Source organism: Trichosurus vulpecula, chromosome 1 (genome assembly GCF_011100635.1).
Source record: "Trichosurus vulpecula isolate mTriVul1 chromosome 1, mTriVul1.pri, whole genome shotgun sequence".
In the NCBI taxonomy this organism is placed as follows: domain Eukaryota; kingdom Metazoa; phylum Chordata; class Mammalia; order Diprotodontia; family Phalangeridae; genus Trichosurus; species Trichosurus vulpecula.
In genome coordinates, this window is record NC_050573.1 from 64,468,649 (window position 1) to 64,482,699 (window position 14,051).

At 40.7% G+C, this 14,051-nt stretch overlaps 2 protein-coding genes across 4 annotated transcripts in view; both read right to left on the bottom strand.

Annotated features, from left to right (window-relative positions):
• LOC118848883 (cytochrome P450 4F3-like) overlaps window positions 1-1,722 on the bottom strand; it is a 30,081-nt gene extending 28,359 nt beyond the window's left edge. The window contains exons 1-2 of the mRNA XM_036757929.1: window positions 1,707-1,722; window positions 908-1,124 (exon numbers count right to left, since the gene is read on the bottom strand). Coding sequence (XP_036613824.1) covers window positions 908-1,124; window positions 1,707-1,708 — 219 coding nt within the window. The 5' untranslated portion in view covers window positions 1,709-1,722. The remainder of the gene's footprint in view (window positions 1-907; window positions 1,125-1,706) is intronic.
• Window positions 1,723-12,532: 10,810 nt separating this feature from the next.
• LOC118848854 (cytochrome P450 4F3-like) overlaps window positions 12,533-14,051 on the bottom strand; it is a 140,755-nt gene continuing 139,236 nt past the window's right edge. For 2 of the 3 annotated variants that reach the window (XM_036757908.1, XM_036757893.1), the window contains 4 exons: window positions 13,582-13,715; window positions 13,375-13,439; window positions 13,059-13,141; window positions 12,539-12,853 (listed from right to left, as the gene is read on the bottom strand). In XM_036757908.1, the coding sequence (XP_036613803.1) occupies window positions 12,649-12,853; window positions 13,059-13,141; window positions 13,375-13,439; window positions 13,582-13,715 (487 nt within the window). In that variant the 3' untranslated portion in view covers window positions 12,539-12,648. Of the gene's footprint in view, window positions 12,854-13,058; window positions 13,142-13,374; window positions 13,440-13,581; window positions 13,716-14,051 lie in introns of all 3 variants that reach the window. The other variant, XM_036757901.1, reaches the window with a different exon arrangement.

Here is a 14,051-nt window from a genome sequence, read left to right on the forward strand (position 1 = left end):
TCTCTTTCCCCTACATCACACTGGTTCAGTCTTTGCCCTCAATCTCTGCCTATAACAGGGATTCTGGAGCTGGTGACAGGAAAGCTCTTGCTTGGGAAGGGGCCTGGAGGGTAGATATAAGAGGAGGAACTAAATCAGAAGGGAGAAAATAGCCCAAGGAGGCATTAATGCCCTTGATCAGACCCTGCAAGACTCTTCAGACCTTCCTATGTATGATATTCTTGGCATTCAGTGTGGACCCTACACCTTTTTTGATGATTCCACATCACACTAAGAAAGCAGCCACCTTCCCTAGGTTCTCTTGAGACAGTTCTGGGGATACACAACTCCATCATTACCAGCCAGAGAAACCTCTGAAACACCGAATGCTATCCTTCTAAGAGAAACTTTCCTCATACCCTCCATTTCTCAGGAACCCTGTACCTCATCCCTTCCATCACCTTGGTCCACACCCCCCCACTTAGTGCTCCAAACTTCTCAGGCTCTCTACCACCTTTGAAACTCAATCTTCTCAGCCCCCTGATCCTTTCTCCTCTGTCCAACACTCCTAAAGGCCTTCAGTCCTGCCAAGCCCTTAGCATTGCAGTCCTCAGAATCCCACTCAGAATCCTATCAGTCGTCATTAGGGAATCTTGGAGATTCCAACAATTTCCTCAGTGGCCCATGGACCTCATATCCTGCTATTTAATCTAGTCTAGGTGACCAGGCCTTCCTTTACTCCCATGAATTTGACTTTGTTGGTAGCTTGGTGCCCATCCTCAGTCCCTTATCCCATTAGTGACTTATCCCCTCAGCCCCCCTAAATCTCCCATTCTCATGTTCTAACCCAAGTTCCCCCAGGCCCTTCAGTCCTATGTCCTCTGTCTCCACTGAGTCCCCCAGGCCACACCCCAGGCTCCCCACTTACCAAGCCCAGGTGGCCAAAGAGCCAGTTCTTAAGAGGGGGCTGAGGGAAGCATTGAAGCCTCTGGCAGTTGATATAGTATTGTTGGACACAGATTAGGCCCTTGACCAGGATCCAGGTGCCAAGGGCCAGGAAGGCCAGCAATGGGATGGAAGAAAGCCTAGGCTCCAGGCCTGCCAGGCCCAGCTGATGAGATAGCCACTTGGGGGCAGGCAGCATCCTGAGGGAAGAGAAACTATGAGGCAGAAGGGGAGATATAGGGCAGTCCCAGGGGAATTGATGGGGCTGGAGATATGGGCCAAGGGATGAAGAAGCAAAGAGGCATGGAGAGAAGGCCTAATTGTAGGGAGCCATTTCAAAGCAGTTTAAAGAGGGATTAGGGAGTAACAAGATTAGGAGTACCAGGAGAGAGAAGTGAGTAGAAGAAAATGAAAGGTTTGTGGAAGAAGGAAGACACAGAGGCTCTGAGTGGCAGCAGTGCGTTGACCCCTGTAGGCTTAGTGCCCACTAAAGGCACATTCCTAGAGGGGTGTAGATCTCCCAGACTACTAAAGGAAGCACAAAGCAGAGTAGTGCCACCCTAGTCCTTAAACAGAGAGGGCTCTCCCCCTGCCCAAGCTGGGCTCTTGGTCTTGCATTTTTTTTTGTTTTGTTTCCTTTCATTTTCTGGATGCCAGCATTTTCTTGATGTCAGTAACTAACCCTAGGAGCCCATCCTCCCATCGGCCTCTTCCAGGCTTTGTTCCTAGGCTGGGGATTCATGGGCACTTTGGGAACTGCTTAAGTAACAGAGCTGACTCACATTACTTCCCTCCCCAGAGGCCTCTCCTAAGTCCAAGCTGACCTGGCCTGAGTCTCAATTCCAATTCTAGAACTTTGAACCCTTCAAGGTGGCAGACATGGCTCTCTTCCCATGCAGAGGAGTCCTTCAGTCCATGCAGCCAGCTCCTGGGGTGTGTAGAAGGGGGATCCTCCAAGGAAAATACCTAATCCTGCTTCCCCACCAACTCATTCAACTTCCTACTGACAAATGTTCCATCTGCCTGAGTTGGACCCACTGTCTGCACTTTGCTCTTACTTCCCCCTCTAGTTCTCCCCAGACAGTGGCTGCTTCAAGAAGCCCCTCTTCCCTCAATAAACAGGAGGTTGGAGCTAGGCAGTCAATCCTGAGTTGGCATCTGTTTGTAGGAGGCCTCATCCCATTGCCCAAGAGCTGAATAGGGAAGGAGGAGATGGGAGAAAATCCTTGAGCAGCAGGTAGGGTGATCCAGAAAGACTCACCCATTTGCCCAGAGTCCCTAAGGGGAAAGATTGGGTTCAACATTTACTTCTTACACAGAAGTCACAGTGAAAATTCTCCAGACCTTGCCCCCTCCTCCTCCCTCCTGGTACCTGGTACAAAGAAGGGCTCAGAGACAGCACCTGTAGCTGAGGTAAAGTTGAACACTAGAGTCTCAGGTGATGCTGGGCACTACTGGGAGTGGGGCTGTCACGTCGGCAGCCCAAGAATCTCTGGCTGTGGACAGCCCTAGTAGGCCTAGTTATAAAGAAGCCCTACCCTTCTCAGCACTTCCTATAGAGGGTGGGGTATGGGGTAGAGGAGGAAGAAGGAAGGTAACAGGAAATCCTGAATTGCAGAGTTTAGCCTGGCATCAGGGAGGTACTTCCCAAATGCTCCTTTCCTCAACCCCCCACTTTCACTAGGCCCTTTTGCACCTGCAGGTTTGGGTCCTGATTTCCCTGAGGAGGTGGGGACAAATGGGAAGAAAAAACCATCCCAGGGAAGGTGGGAGGGCTGGGGGTCTGGATCCAGTGGAGCCAAAGGCCACTGAGGAATGGGCTAACTTTCTAAAATCAGCCTTCCTTTGGTTGAAGCAGGAGAGGCTGACCAACTAAAGTATGTATAAGGTTAGACCAGGCAGTAGAAACTAGGTGACAGATGAGGCAGGTTCAAGTCAGCAGGAGACACAACTCCCAGGAAGTTTGAGGTGGGCAGGGTGGCTCCTGTCATCATCCTAGAACCCCTTTTAAGGTAGAACACTGAGACCATAAAGGGGCTTAAGGTGTGGGATGGTGTCCTTCCTAACAGGATAAGAGAAAGACCCTTTCTCTCTAGGGCTAACCCTCCTCCACCTGTTGCCACAAGTGAGAAAGGGCACAGGCAAGCCAGAGGCAGCGCAGAGGAGAGTGACTAGGATAAGGAGAGACTGGAGACTATGGAATTCCAGGGTCACTTGGACATGCTGAGACTGGAGGATAGGTAGTCCTCTCTTAGCAACTGCCTGCTAGACATCTCTGTCTGCATGCCAAAGTGAGCATATCTAAAATGGACCTCCATTTTAGTACTCACAATTCCAGAGGACCAATGATGAAGCCTTCTATCCATTCCAGAGAGGCTCGGCAATAATGAACGTATTTTGTAGAAACCGAGGGGGTTTGTTTTGCTTCAGTATGTGTATTTATTACATTTTTTTTCTCTTTTTTCCTCTAATAGAGCAAGGATTGAGAGGGAAAGGAAAGATTTCTGTTCATTTTTTAAAAAATAGAGTTGGGAAGAAACTAGAAATGTGAAATGATGCATGTACAAGTTCCAACTTTTCTCCCTCCCTCCAACCACTCACTCAACCACTGAGAAGGCAAGCAATATCATATCAATTATACATAAGAAGTCATGCAAAACATATTTCCATGTTGGCCATGTTAAAGAAAGTAAGCCAAATAAAGTGAGAAAATTATACTTCAATTTTCATTCAGTTAATCACTTCTCTTTCTGGAGGTGGATAGCAGTTTTCATCATGAGTCTTTTGGAATTGCCTTGAGTCATTGTTCTGATCGGAGTAACTAAATCTTTCACAGTTGATCATCATTACAATATTGTTATCGTGTATAATGTTCTCTTGGTTCTACTCACTTCACTTCACATAAGTTCATCTACTTCTTCCCAGTATTTTCTGAAGCTTTTTTCATCATTTCTTTCAGCACAATGTTATTTCATCCCAATCATATACCATAGCTTGTTCAGTCATTCCCCACCTGATGGGGGCACACTATTTTATAGCCCTTTGGACATAGATCCAAATTATACCAGAATGGTTGGACCAGTTCACGGTTCCACCAACACTTCATGAGTGCACCTATTTTCCCACATTTTCATCAGAATTTGTCATTTCTGATAGGGGAGAGATGGTACCAGGCAATTTTTTTAGTTTGTATTTCTCAAATTAATAATGACTTAGAGCATTTTTCTTATGATTATTGATGGCTTTGAAAACTGCCTGTCCACATTCTTCGACCATTTATTGATTGGGAAATGTTTCTTATTAAAAATTTGGCTCAGTTCAATATATATTTGAGAAATGGGGACTTTATCAGAGAAACTCACTGACTTTTTCATATTATTTCATTATCTATGGTACCTTTTAGAAAAATATAACTTCCCTGTTTATTTGATTTAATTAGGTGTCTTTTTGCTGCTTCATCTGAGATCATGATTGCTACTCTTCCTTCCTTTACTTCAACAGAAACACAATAGATTCTTCTTCTGTCCTTATTTTTTGTCTTTTTGTTTCTTTCTTTTCGTATTAAGATTTTTTATTTTTACTTTACGACACTAAGTTTGGCATGTTTTTGAGTTCCAAATTTTCTTCCCCTCCCTCCCCTTCGCCTCCCCCACCCAAGACGGCATGGAATCCAATATGTGTTTTATATATACCTTCACATTAAACTTATTTACACAATAGTCAAGTTGTAAAGAAGAATTATGATTGACGGAATGAATCATGAGAAAGAAGTAACAAAACCAAAAAAAAATGAAAAAAAAAGAGAGCGCAAATAGTTTCCCTCAATCTGCATTCAGACTCTATAGTTCTTTCTCTGGATATAGATAGCTCTTTCCATCATGAGTCCTTTGGAGCTGTCTTTGAACCTTGTATTGCTGAGAAAAGCCAAGTCTACCAAAGTTAGTCATCACAGAAGCAATATATCTGTGGTTGTGTACAGTGTTCTCCTGGTTCTGCTCTGCTCACTCAGCATCATATCATGTAGGTCTTTCCAGGTTATTATGAAGGCCATGTCTTCCCCATTTCTTATGGGGGAAGTCTGTATCTTCTCTATTTAGTATAGCACAATAGTATTCCATTACATTTATATACCACAACTTGACCAGACCTTCCCTAATTGATGGGCATCTCCTTGATTTCCAATTCTTTGCTACCACAAAAAGAGCTGCTATAAATACTTTTATACATATCCCAGTTGTGTGATCTTTTTGGGATACAGCCCTAGAAGTGGTATTACTTGGTCAAAAAGCATTTTTGTAGCCCTTTGGGCATAGTTCTAAATTGCTCTCCAGAATTATTGGATCAGTTAACAACTCCACCAACAATGCAACAGCATTCCAATTTTCCCACATAGTCTCCAACAATTATTATTTTCCTGTTTTGTCATTTTACCCAATCTGACAGGAGAGATGTGGTACCTAAGAGTTGTTTTGATTTGCATTTATTTAATCAATAGTGATTTAGAGCATTTTTTCATATACCTACAGATATCTTTGATTTCTTCCTCTGAAAACTGCTTGTTCATATCCTTTGATCATTTCTTGATTGGGCAATGACTTGTATTCCTATAAATTTGGCTCGGTACCTTGCATATTTTAGAGATGAGGCCTTTATCAGAGATGCTGGTTGTAAAGCTTTTATTCCAATTTTCTGCTTCCCTCCTAATCTTTCTTGCATTGGCTTTGTTTATACAAAACTTTTTTTTTTAATTTAACATAATCAAAATTATCCATTTTGTATTTTGCAATGCTCTCTATCTCTAGTTGGGTCATGAATTCTTCCCTTTCCCATAAATCTGATAGGTAAACTATTTCTTGCTCTCCTAAATTGTTTATAGTATCAGCTTTTATTAATAAATCATGAACCCACTTTTACTTTATTTTCGTATGTGGTGTAAGATATTGGTCTATGCCTAATTTTTGCCCTACCGTTTTCCAATTTACCAGCAGTTTTTGTGAAATAGTGGATTCTTAGCCCAGAAGCTGGATTCTTAGGGTTTATCAAAGAGTAGATTGCTATAGTCATTGACTTTGCATCTTGTGTACCTAACCTATTCCACCGATCCACCATTCTGTTTCTTAGCCAGTACTGAATAGTTTTGGTTTTGATGACTGCTGCTTTATAGTACAGTTTAATGTCTTGTGTGGCTTGGCCACCTTCCCTGGTATTTATTTTCATTAATTTTGTAGGGGTATGACTCCTTGTAGAGTAGAAAGCAATTTGTCCCAAGCTTAAGGGGCTGCACTGCTGTTTTCAGAGCTATTTCTACACAGCAAGCTCTGCCACACCAGCGTTCCTTCTCCCCCAAGAACCACCAACCCAGATCATGACTCAGATCCAAGCAGGCTCTGCACTTCCGCTCTGATCTGCCACTTAATTCCTCCCACCAGGTTGGCTTGGGGCCAGAAGCACCACCTCTGCTGTCCTTGGCACAGTAGCTGACCGTGAACTCCTTTCACTCTGTCCCAGCAGTTTTTTTTTTCCCATTAACCTTCTATGTTGTCTTTGACATTTATGGGTTGAGAAGTCTGGTAACTGCCACAGCTCACTGATTCTGGGCACTATGACCTGTTCTGCCTGGCTCCTGGTCTGGTTGGTCCTGGCATGGCCCATGCTGGGCTGTGCTCCACTCCGCTCCCAGGTCTGTGCGATAGACTTTACCCAGTGACCATCCAGGCTGTCCTGGGCTGAAGCCCTGCTTCCCTCTGCTATTTAGTGGGTTCTGCAGTTCTAGAATTTGTTCAGAGCCATTTTTATAGGTGTTTGGGGGTACCTGGGGGAGAGCTTTAGGCAAGTCCCTGCTTTTCAGCTGCCATCTTGGCTCCACCCCTCTACAGTCTCTTTAAATGGAATTTCTCTTTCTATCTCTTGCTGTTGGGCTTTGTTAGTAATGTATAGGAATGTTGAGTATTATGTGGGTTTATTTTATATTCTGCAACTTTGCTGAAGTTGTTTATTATTTCAAGTAGATTTTTACTTGATTCTTTAGGATTAGTAAATCATCATATCATCTGCAAAAAATGATAATTTAGTTTCTTCTTTGCCCATTCTAATTCCTTAAATTTATTTTTCTCCTCTTATTGCTATAGCTAACATTTCTAGTATCAAATTGAATAATAAGGGTGATAATGGACATCCTTGTTTCACCCCTGATCTTATTTGGAATGCATACAGTTTATCCCCGTTACATATAATGCTTACCGATGTTTTTAGGTAGATGCTATTTATAATTTTAAGGAAGGCTCCGTTTATTCCTATGCTTTCTGGCTTTTTTAATAGGAATGGGTGTTGTATTTTGTCAAAAGCTTTTACTGTATTGAGATGATCATATAGTTTCTGCTAGTTTTGTTGTTGATATGATCAATTATACTGATAGTTTTCCTAACATTGAACCAGCCTTGCATTCCTGGAATAAATCCTACCTGGTCATAGTGTATTATTCTCATGATTAACTGCTGCAATCTTTTTGCTAATATTTTATTTAAAATTTTTGTATCAATATTCATTAGGGAAATTAATCTATAATTTTTTTTCTCTCTTTGACTCTTCTTGGTTTGGGTATTAGTACCATATTTGTGTCATAAAAAGAATTTGGTAGGACTCCTTCTCCTGTTTTCCCAAATAGTCTATAAAGTATAGGAATTAATTTTTATTTAAATGTTTGATAGAATTCACATGTAAAACCATCTAGTCCTGGAGATTTTTTCCCAGGGAGTTTGTTAATGGTTTGTTCAATTTCTTTTTCTGAGATGGGGTTATTTAAGTATTTTACTTCCTCTTCTGCTAATCTGGGCAATTTATATTTTTTGTAAATATTTATCCATTTGCTAAGATTATCAAATTTATGGGCATACAATTGGGCAAAATAATTCCTAATTGTTGTTTGAATTTCTTCTTCATTGGAGGTTAATTCACCCTTTTCATTTTTGATACTGGTAATTTGGTATTCTTTTTTTTAAATCAAATTGACCAAAGTTTTATCAATTTTATTGGGTTTTTTAATAAAACCAGCTCTTAGTTCTATTTAGTAATTTAATAGTTTTCTTGATTTCAATTTTATTAATATCTCCTTCGATTTTCAGTATTTCTAATTTGGTATTTAATTGGGGATTTTCAATTTGTTCATTTTCTAGCTTTTTCTGTTGCATGCCCAATTCATTGATCTCATTTTTCCATATTTTATTCATGTAAGCTTTTAGAGATATAAAACTTCCCCTAAGAACTGCTTTTGATGCATGCCATAAGTTTTGTTATGTTGTCTCATTATTGTCATTCTCTTGAATGAAGTTATTGATTGTTTCTATGATTTGTTTTTTGGCCCACTCATTCTTTAGGATTAGATTATTTAGTTTCCAATTAATTTTTAGTTTATTTTTCCATGGTCCTTTATTATAAATAATTTTTATTGCATCATGATCTGAAAAGAATGCATTGACTATTTCTGCCTTTCCTCACTGGATTGTGAGGTTTTTATGCCCTAGTACATGGTCAGCTTTTGAGTATGTGGCATGTACCACTGAGAAAAAAGTATATTCCTTTTTATAGTCATTCAGTTTTCTGCAGAGGTCTATCATATCTGCCTTTTCTAAAATTCTATTCACTTCCTTAACTTCTTTCTTGTTTATTTTGAGGTTAGATTTATCAAGTTCAGAGAGGGGCAGGTTGAGGTTTCCTCTTACTATAGTTTTGCTATCTCCATCTTCCTGTAACTCCCTTAACCTCTCCTCTAAGAATGTGCATGCTATACTACTTGGTACATATATATTAAACATTGATATTGCTTCATTTTCTATGGTGCCTTGTAGCAGGATGTAGTGTCCTTCCTTATCTCTTTTTATTAGATCTACCTTTGCTTTTGCTTTGTCTGAGATTAGGATTGCTATGCCTGCTTTTTTTACTTTAGCTGAAGCACAATATATTCTACTCCAGTCTTTTACCTTTACCCTGTCTGTATCCCCATTCCAAATATGTTTCTTGTAAACAACATATTGTACAATTATGGTTTTTAATCCATTCTGCAATCCACTTCTGTTTTATGGGAGAGTTCATCCCATTCACATTCACAGTTATGATTGCTATCTGTGTCTTTTTTCCATCCTATTCCCCACCACCTGTTTATGCTTTTATTTCTCCCTTCTCCCCTCCACTCCTCAAAAGAGTTTTGCTTTTGACCACTGCCTTCCTCAGTTTACCCTGCCTGTTGATTCCCCTCCTTTGTCTTACCTTTTTCCCCTTGTTACTTCTTCCCTTCTTTCTGATCACCCCCTTTTCATTACCCCTTCTCCTCCTACTGTCTGTAGGATAAGTTCTATTTCTATAGTCAGCAGAGTATGGTTGTTCCCTTCCTGAACCAAATCTAAGTTGAGTAAAGTTCAAATACAACTCTTCTTCCTTCCTTCTTTCCCTCTACAATAATATGTTTTTGTGCCTCTTCATGTGATTTTATCTTTTTCTAATTTACCTTTTTCTACCACCTCCTTACCTCTTCTCCCAGAACCATCCCCTTCCATCTCTTAATTGTTTTTTTTATCATTTTATCAGTTATTTTATACTGACACCCACAGTCTATGTATATCCCTTTCAATTGTCATAACTGTACCATTCTCAAGATTGACACATATATATGTATATATATATTTTTATATATGTATATGTATATATATATATGTAACATATTTAAAAGAATATAAACCTATATAAGGATGTAAACAATTTGCCCTTATTGATTAACAAGGTTTTTCCCCCCTGTTTACTTTTTTATATCTCTCTTGAGTTTTCTATTTGAAGATGAAATTTTCCATTGAGCTCTGGCCTTTTCATCAGGAAGATCTGGACTTCCCTATTTCATTGAATGTCTTTCTCCTTGCCTGAAAAATTATACTCAGTTTTGCTGATTGTAGTCCAAACTCCCTTTCCTTACAGAATATCATAATCCAATTTCTCCTGCCATTTAATGTAGAAGCTGAAAGATCCTGTGTGATCCTGACTGTAGTTCCACAACATTTGAATTGTTTCTTTCTGGCTGCTTGCAGTATTTTCTTCTTGACCTGATAATTCTGGAATTTTGCTATAATATTTCTTGGAGTTTTCAATTTGGGATCTATTTCAGGAGGTGTTTGATTGATTCTTTCTGTGACTATTTTACCTTCTGGTTCTAGGAACTCAGGGAATCTATTCTTGATGATTTCTTGGAAGATACTATCCAGAATTTTTTTCATCATGGCTTTGTGGTAGACCAACAATTCTCAGATTGTTTCTCCTGGATCTATTTTCCAGGTCACTTGTTTTTTTCCAATCAGACATTTCATGTTTTATTCTATTTTTTATTCTTTAGTTTTTTTTGACTGATTCTTGCTGCCTCATAGAGTCATTAGCTTCTATTTCCTCAATTCTAATATTTAATGAATTGCTATCTTCATTTTGCTTTTGAGTCTCCTTTTCCATTTGGTTAATTTACTCTTCAGGACATCATTCTCTCTAATTAGACTCTGAATATTCTTAGCCATTTTGCCAATGTTACTTTTTAAAGATTTGTTCTCATCAGTGATTTTTTTCCATTTTTTCTTTTACCTCTCTAAGTTGGTTTTGAAAGGCCTCATTGAGCTCTTCCAAGAATGCTTTTTGGGCTTGATACCAGTTCACATTCCCTTTTGAGGTTTCAGATGTACATATAGTATCCATGCTGTCCTCTTCCAAGTTGGTATTTTGATCTCCTCTCTCTCTATAAAAAGAATCAATGGTCCTCGGTTTCTTTGAGTGCTTCTTCATGTTTGTTAACTTTTTCTTGGCTTTAAAATGTATTTCTGCTTCTAGGGCTCAGGAGGCTTTGTCCCAGGCTTCTTGTTCTGGGAACTGTGGGCCAAGTTACTGGCTTTGTGTGCTATAGCCTCTGGTTTCACGAGGTGTGGAGGAGGGGTGGTCTCAGCCTTTATCTGTCCTGGTGTCCACCACTTCCCCTGGCTGTGCAAAAGCACCTCTGGGTTCCTGGTGTTGACCTTTGCTGGCTCCACTTCCCTGGGGCTTGGGGGTACCCACTGTTTGGCTACTGAAGCCTCACTTCTGGCTCCTCTATTTCAGGGTTTCTCCCAAGGAAGTATTATCTGAGTGAGGAAGGTGTAACAGTAAGGCAATAATAACAATGGAGATGATAATGTATAATATATAGGTTTATATTCTTTTAAATATGTTACATATATATACATATATATATATATATATATATATATATATACATATATGTGTGTGTCAATCTTGAGAATGGTACAGTTATGACAATTGAAAGGGATATACATAGACTGTGGGTGTCAGTATAAAATAACTGATAAAATGATAAAAAACAATTAAGAGATGGAAAGGGATGGTTCTGGGAGAAGAGGTAAGGAGGTGGTAGAAAAAGGTAAATTACATCACATGAAGAGGCACAAAAACATATTATTATTAAGATAAGACTCTGTATTCACATGGCCATCTTGGCTCCGCCCCTCCAACCTTTATTTTTAATGGGGTGTGTATGAGTCTTTTTTTGTTTCAAGCATAACACTTACAAACAACACATTGTCAGATTCTGGTTTTTAAACCATTCTGCTCTTTACTTCTATTTTATGAGTGAGTTCATTCCATTCACTTTTGTAGTTTTGATTACTAAAGTGCATTTCTCTCCATCCTATTTTTTCCATTCATCCTTCTCTCTGACTTTTTAAGCTATTACTCCTCAAAATCTGTTTTGCTTTTGATCACTACATCCCTTAATCCACCCAACATTTCATTTCCCAACCCATGTCTCTGATCCCCTTTCCCTCTTATTTCTCAATTGAGTAAAATAGATTTCTATACCCAACTGAGTATGTATGTGCATACATACATATATACATATGTACATACACACATACACACATACACACATATTCTTCTTTGAACCAACTCTGATCAGAGTGAGGTTCAAGCGTTATCTGACACCCCACCCCCATTTTCCCCTCCACCGTAAAAATCAGGTCACCACTCATTTATTAATTGCCTACCATGTGCCAAACTCTATGTTAAGCACTTAAGGAAAAGGCCCCCATTCCCAAATGAGAAAAATGAAGCTCAGAATCATTATTTGCCCATGATCGCATAGCTTTTAAGAGCTAGAGGTAGAGTTTCAATCCCCATATGTGTCTGACTCTAGGTCCTGAGACTATTCACTATGCCATGTTCCCTCACTATAAATATGTGCAAGAGTATGCTGGTAGATGTTTAACAAGTGGCCTTCAGGAGGAAAAAGTCTACATAATGTACTTTTATGTTTAATCTGTGTTATTAACATTTTCTCCATCTCTTTCCTAAGCCTAGGCAAATGACAAAACAATGAAGCCCTGAATTGCCATCTTTGCCAATATCCAAGGTATAAATAGTTCTGCTGAAAATTTTACAATCAACTCTCATGTGGGAATCAGCATATACATAGGAGTGAAAATAGGAGCAGTTGTACCCCAGAGCCTGGGGCTAAAAACACAGAATACTCGCTTCTCTTTCCTGGGCTGTCCTCCAGTTCTCTAGGCAAAGAGACACAAAGTGAAAGCCAGTATATGCTATGTTGAAGTGTTTTATTCAGAAGGACTACAATCATGGTAGGGGTGGCTGGATGGTTAGTAGAAAGCAGCCTTTCCAGGCTCAGAAGCAGAAAGATATATCCAGGCATCATTCCTAAGCGGCTTCTGACAGCTGTGACTCACAGCTGGAGGGACCCAACAGTGGCTCCACCTTCAGGCACAGTCCACTTTCTGCTCTGAGAATAATTTCTGTCTTCCTTCGGACTGGGTGTTTATCAGGGAGGACTCTAAACCTCAGTAGGGTGAGGGCCAGCACAACCTTCATCTCAGACATGGCAAAGTTCTGACCAATGCAGTTCCTGCTCAAGGGAGGAGGGGCTGGCAGTTCCCAGACCTTGACCCCAGGCTGTTTCTAGGGTCCTCTCATTGAGATTGGGCCTCCAACTCCCGTGATGGGGACATGGGAACAGGGCCCTTTTTGGACATAGTTCCCCACAATGACCTGGAGGGTTAAAAATTCACCTGGGGAGGTCAGGGAAAGAGGTGGGGAAAGAATTGACTTACCTGGGTCCAGCTGAGAAGGGTATAAAAGCCAGAGGTGGAATATTTTTGGAGTTGTTGATGTCAAAGCGATATGGGTCATAAACCTGGGGTGTTGATAGGGTTTTGCTCACCTTAGGCATACACTCTCCCTCTTGCCCAGGATACTCCTCTCCAGTACAGCTAGATACCTCCAGGGGAAATCAAAGCTGCCCTCTCCTGTCTTCAGGCCTCCCATGGCTTGGCTTAGAGTAGACCCCCACCCCCACCCCCATAAATGTCCCAGTTCTCCAGCTCAGAGTAGCTGAGGGGTGTTTCTGTAGAGGACAGACAAAGTTACCTCAGGGTTGGGCCACACTGCAGGGTTGTAGTGAGTTGATATGATGCTGACCATGCAGTGGTTTCCTGTTGGCCAGAATACAAGAGAGCCTAACGTTGCTTGTAAACTCTAGCAATGGATGTGTTGTACCAACAACCAACAGGCCTTAACCATGAGATTTTTTTAACGCCTTCCCCTTGCTGTGGTGTGAGCCCCTGGCAAGTGAACCTTTAGGAATGATTCGCCCGTCAGGCAGTTGGATGTCCTTGGTGCAGTAGCGAGAGACCATGGCAACTGGTGGGTGCAACCGGAGGCTCTCCTTGATGCACATGGTGAGGAAGGGCATCTGGGCCAGATCATCCCTGGAGACAGGAACCCTGTCAGCTCTATCAAAGTGGAGATGGGGAGAAAGTTCTCCATCCCCAAGAAGGGCAGAAGGGATAATGTTAACATCTAAAACCCTGATAGTGAGAGGTTGAAGGACAGGAAAAGTCTATGGGACCTTGATAATCAGTGACAATGAAGTGTTAGATATCAAAAATTATGTGAATTATGTGTCAGTTATGTGGTATAAAAGTCTGAGTGTGCACTTTGATAACCAGAGGTCAGAGGGCTCTTACATTCTAAACTTTGGAGGATACGGATGGGATCATGACTGAAGAGAAAATTGGGGGAGGGGAGGAGAGGACTCAAAGGCA